Genomic DNA, 4,261 nt, shown 5'->3' with positions numbered 1-4,261 from the left:
GTTGTTTAGTGTTGGTATTTACTATAGATATAAATAATTTAATTTTAATTTTATTTCACCATCAATTTGTTTGCATGTAATTACTATAAATGTACACGGTAGATCATCAATTTGCAAATTAATTTTACATTTTAGCCATAATCATATGAATAGAAAGAAGGAAAGTTATGGTACTGTAGCTTCTCTACCATTCCTTCTTAATGTTAGGGGATCCGGTTCCGTAAGATCAGGGCCTCAATTGAGAAAAGCTACAACTCCATTCGGTAGATCAGGGCCCGAATAGAGGGAAAAAAAACTACAACTTGATTCAGCATATTAGGGCCTCCCTACGCTACCCCATTCCTATCTGACGTTGAGCAAATAGTTGCACATTCGTTCAATGGTTAGATAATGCGTATCCACTGCAAGCACTCATCTACAATGACGCTACCGTAAGAATGCCACGTATGATAAATACTAAGATGTAAGAGATAGAAATATATTCTTTTTGCCTTTAATAGATAATCTCTTAGCAATGGCATCTTTCACCGCATATCTAGTCATGTCCATGTCTAATTATTAGAGATATAACTAAGAGAAAACCCATTATACGTCATATTTTACGGTTATTATCTCTAGACTATACTAGTAAATGCGCACGTGCAACACACGTCAATATTTAGTGAGTATATTAATTGTACGTGGATATTAGGTATGCTATTATTTGTGCGATAGTTCTGTGATTAGTGCAATATTTGGTATGATATTAGTTGCACGTTAAACATGTTGAATGCTCGTCATTGGAGCAGTGTAGATCGTTGGATTGACCTAGTTTGATGGTCGAGATGAGTTAGATCTACCCCTTTGAGTCTTTTTACATTAGTATAGATATAGAGGTATAGATGTAGATATAGATGCTCCGGATTTAAGATAAAAAAACGAATTTTAGAGGGGCAAGTAAAGGAAATTGCGCGCCATCAATGATAAATCCCGACGTTAATGATGATTTTCCAAATCACAGCGCAGCCGGGCCCGGGACAGCAGGGCGGATGCTGGAGACCAACCGCAGGCGGGCAGCCGGTCCAGTCACAAGACACGGCTAACTTCCGCCCCAGATCGGGAAAAAACTGCCCCGCTTTCCATCATCAGGCCAAAGTTAAAAAACGCACGCAGCCACATTTCCTGACGCCCCGAAAAAGAAAGAAACGAAAATAAAAGGCGGAGGAGTAAACCCCCAGCCTCCCTCCCGTCTCCCCTCCCCAGCAGCCAGCAGCAGTTGGTGGTAGGTGCGCCTCCACGAGCGCCTCCTACCCCCATCGCCTCCTCCCCGCCCCCGGCCCAAGGAAGGAAGGAAGAGGGATGGCGCTGGAGGCGGCGAGGGAGTGGGCGGCGTCCGTGCTGCCGCCGGAGCTGGCCGCGGCGGCGGGGGGCGACCCGCTGGCCGCGCTCGCGGCCACCGCGGCCGCGCTCCTGGCCGGGCTGCTCGTGCTCGCCTTCTGGCTCCGATCCGGCGGGAGCGCGCCGCCCAAGCCGCCCCCCGCGTCCTTCCGCCCGCCGCCCGTCAAGGTCGACGCCGACGACGCCGACGACGGCCGCAAGCGCGTCACCATCTTCTTCGGCACCCAGACCGGCACCGCCGAGGGCTTTGCCAAGGTCCGCCCGTCGCTGTCCGATCCGATCCGGCCCCGATCCCAAAGCTCGCCTGCTCCTTTTTTTTCTAATTAGCACGAGTGCCCACCTTCCTTTTTTTTTTTCCCTTTGACCCGATTCTGATTCCGCTGCGGGCTGATTCGATTTAAATTGTGCCACTATTCTGGTTGGTGCGTGCGTGCGTGCAGGCTATGGCGGAGGAGGCCAAGGCGCGGTACGAGAAGGTCCTCTTCAAAGTGGTGGATCTGGTAATTGCCGTCGATCTGATTGTTTATGCGTGTTCAGCTGCGTGTGAGCTGTTTCTGCTGGGAATTCTGAGAGGTGCTTTGGACCATGTGCAGGATGACTATGCTGCCGAGGACGATGAGTACGAGGAGAAGCTCAAGAAGGAAACTTTTGCGCTCTTCTTCTTAGCAACGTGAGCTCTCGCCCATTTTGATATGTGGATTGCTGGATTCCCGTCGTGAACTCTTGCAGTTTTGGTTCCTAGATTGCAGCTGAATTGCACACGTCAGCTCTCGCCGTTTTGATTCGTAGATCGCAGCTGAATCGTGCCTTTTGTCGCTTCCGCCTTAATTCCGTAACCCACATACCTACCTTTTGTTGTAAAGCGCAAGTGAAATGTATGCTAGTACAAAATTTATTTGACGTTCCAATGGTACTTAAGACATTATAAGCCTACCATACGTGGAGTGTCCATGTGCTTTTAACCCACCAGGTGATCATTTTAATTGCCAAATGCATCCGTTGGTATATGAGTGGGAATTCTCTGCGGCAATAATTCTTACCAATAACTTGTGTGGATAATTATGTTCAATGACCACAGATATGGCGACGGGGAACCCACTGATAATGCAGCAAGATTCTACAAATGGTTCACTGAGGTTTGTGAAATTTGTGGCGTCAAGATGTGCTCACTGTCGCTACAACATCTTATGGGGTTTGCTTTATTTTTGCACTGAATCAGGGTAAGGAGAAGGAGGTTTGGCTTAAGGATTTCAATTATGCTGTATTTGGCCTTGGCAACAGGCAATACGAGCATTTTAATAAGGTTTGCTTCATTGAACATGCGCTCTTACTGATATAACAAAGGTTGATTTGTGTCCTGGTAATTGATACTGAGCTTATATGCTTGTAAATCTTAGGTTGCAAAGGAGGTGGATGAGTTACTGCTGGAGCAGGGTAAGTAATTCATGTACACTCTTTTCCAAGAAATTTTGCAAACAACAGGACAAGTGCATTACTGTGTTGGAACATTGCATGACAGCACATTTCCTGATTTAGCAATTTTTGTCGCTGAGTGCTTGCCATGTTTGATTTTTCGAAACATAATTTGTTTGAACTATTACCTGGGGAACACTCTCTTTAGGGGTTGTTAGTGGTTATCATGATAGCTGATATGGATGAATTGTGAAAAAACTATGCTTGGTTTGCTGAAGTGAGAATTTGTTTGGTACAATCGCTGAGATGTATGAATCGGAAAATATCATCATACGTAAGGATGTTGGTGGGGACATGTGGCCACTGGTCGGTGACACATGTGGTTCTATTTTCCAACTCAGGCGATCTTTGCAATTGTATCGACTACATAGCAACTCACCATGTTTAAGAGTCTGCCATGATACTATTCTTACCCAGCGAGCTCATTGCACAATATACTTGGTGATTAATTCCTGCATATATCATATTTACTGGAATTTCTCGTTGCATAACAAGGTCCTTTTTGATGGATGCTTATGTGAGTTGATCTTGTATCCATGATTCACTTGACTTTTTGTGTGTATATTTAGGTGGCAATCGTCTTGTTCCATGTGGCCTTGGTGATGATGATCAGTGCATTGAGGATGACTTCACCGCATGGTATGAAAATGACGGATGGTATAAGTATGCTGCGCCTCTTTGTATATTTCATCTGCCGTGTGGGGACAAAAGTGGGCTGGACTATCTGTTTGTCTTCTTTTTTCTGTCTGCCAGATGCCAGGAGCTAGACTTGGGTGCCAAGTCTTTGCTTGATTGGTTTGGATTTGGATTATATCTGTTTGGCTTGTTTCTATCTCCACAAGATTCAGGCTTGTGGTGCCAAGTGTTTGGCTTGTTGGATTCCTGATACTTTTTTGTCGTACCTGAAATTGGGACTGGGTTTTAGTGAATCTGGATGTTGAAAATGGACGCCCTAACAAACTCATGGTATAGAAAAATGGAGAATAAGAAACTTGCTTATGGTACATTTGTAACCTGTAAGTAAGCTGCCAGCCTGCCAGTAAATGTTCACGTAGTTAATTTCAGATGCTGCAATCTTTAACTTCCTTTTTTGACGTGTAATATGGTACTAGCCTTATTAACTTGCCTATCTATGATGTGATTATATATTATCAGGCATTTGGAAAAAACTATATATTGTTACTTACTTACTTTTGTATTTTGTGTAATAGTACTTCCGTATTTGATTTGCCAGTGGCTAATTAATTTCTATGCAAAGCCTAGATGATCGTGTTGATATATTCATTTCATCTTTGTTATCATAATATATTTGTTAAAACCGACAAGCATAACCATGTACCCGATATGCATTCATGTTCAAACCCACCAAAAGTTCCAAATTGCACCGTCATTTGGTTACATCTACATGTTT

The 4,261-nt window shown here is 44.2% G+C and overlaps 1 protein-coding gene across 1 annotated transcript in view; it reads left to right on the top strand.

Moving 5' to 3' along the window:
* The first annotated feature begins 1,211 nt into the window (after positions 1–1,211).
* Positions 1,212–4,261, top strand: part of LOC119356784 (NADPH--cytochrome P450 reductase-like) — a 7,474-nt gene continuing 4,424 nt past the window's right edge. Inside the window, exons 1-7 of the mRNA XM_037623770.1 lie at positions 1,212–1,632; positions 1,818–1,877; positions 1,971–2,047; positions 2,456–2,513; positions 2,597–2,680; positions 2,775–2,811; positions 3,420–3,489. Of these exons, the coding sequence (XP_037479667.1) occupies positions 1,339–1,632; positions 1,818–1,877; positions 1,971–2,047; positions 2,456–2,513; positions 2,597–2,680; positions 2,775–2,811; positions 3,420–3,489 (680 nt within the window). The 5' untranslated portion in view covers positions 1,212–1,338. The remainder of the gene's footprint in view (positions 1,633–1,817; positions 1,878–1,970; positions 2,048–2,455; positions 2,514–2,596; positions 2,681–2,774; positions 2,812–3,419; positions 3,490–4,261) is intronic.

The sequence above is a fragment of the Triticum dicoccoides genome, chromosome 2A (genome assembly GCF_002162155.2).
Source record: "Triticum dicoccoides isolate Atlit2015 ecotype Zavitan chromosome 2A, WEW_v2.0, whole genome shotgun sequence".
Taxonomy (NCBI): domain Eukaryota; kingdom Viridiplantae; phylum Streptophyta; class Magnoliopsida; order Poales; family Poaceae; genus Triticum; species Triticum dicoccoides.
This window is presented reverse-complemented; position numbering and strand designations above follow the sequence as displayed.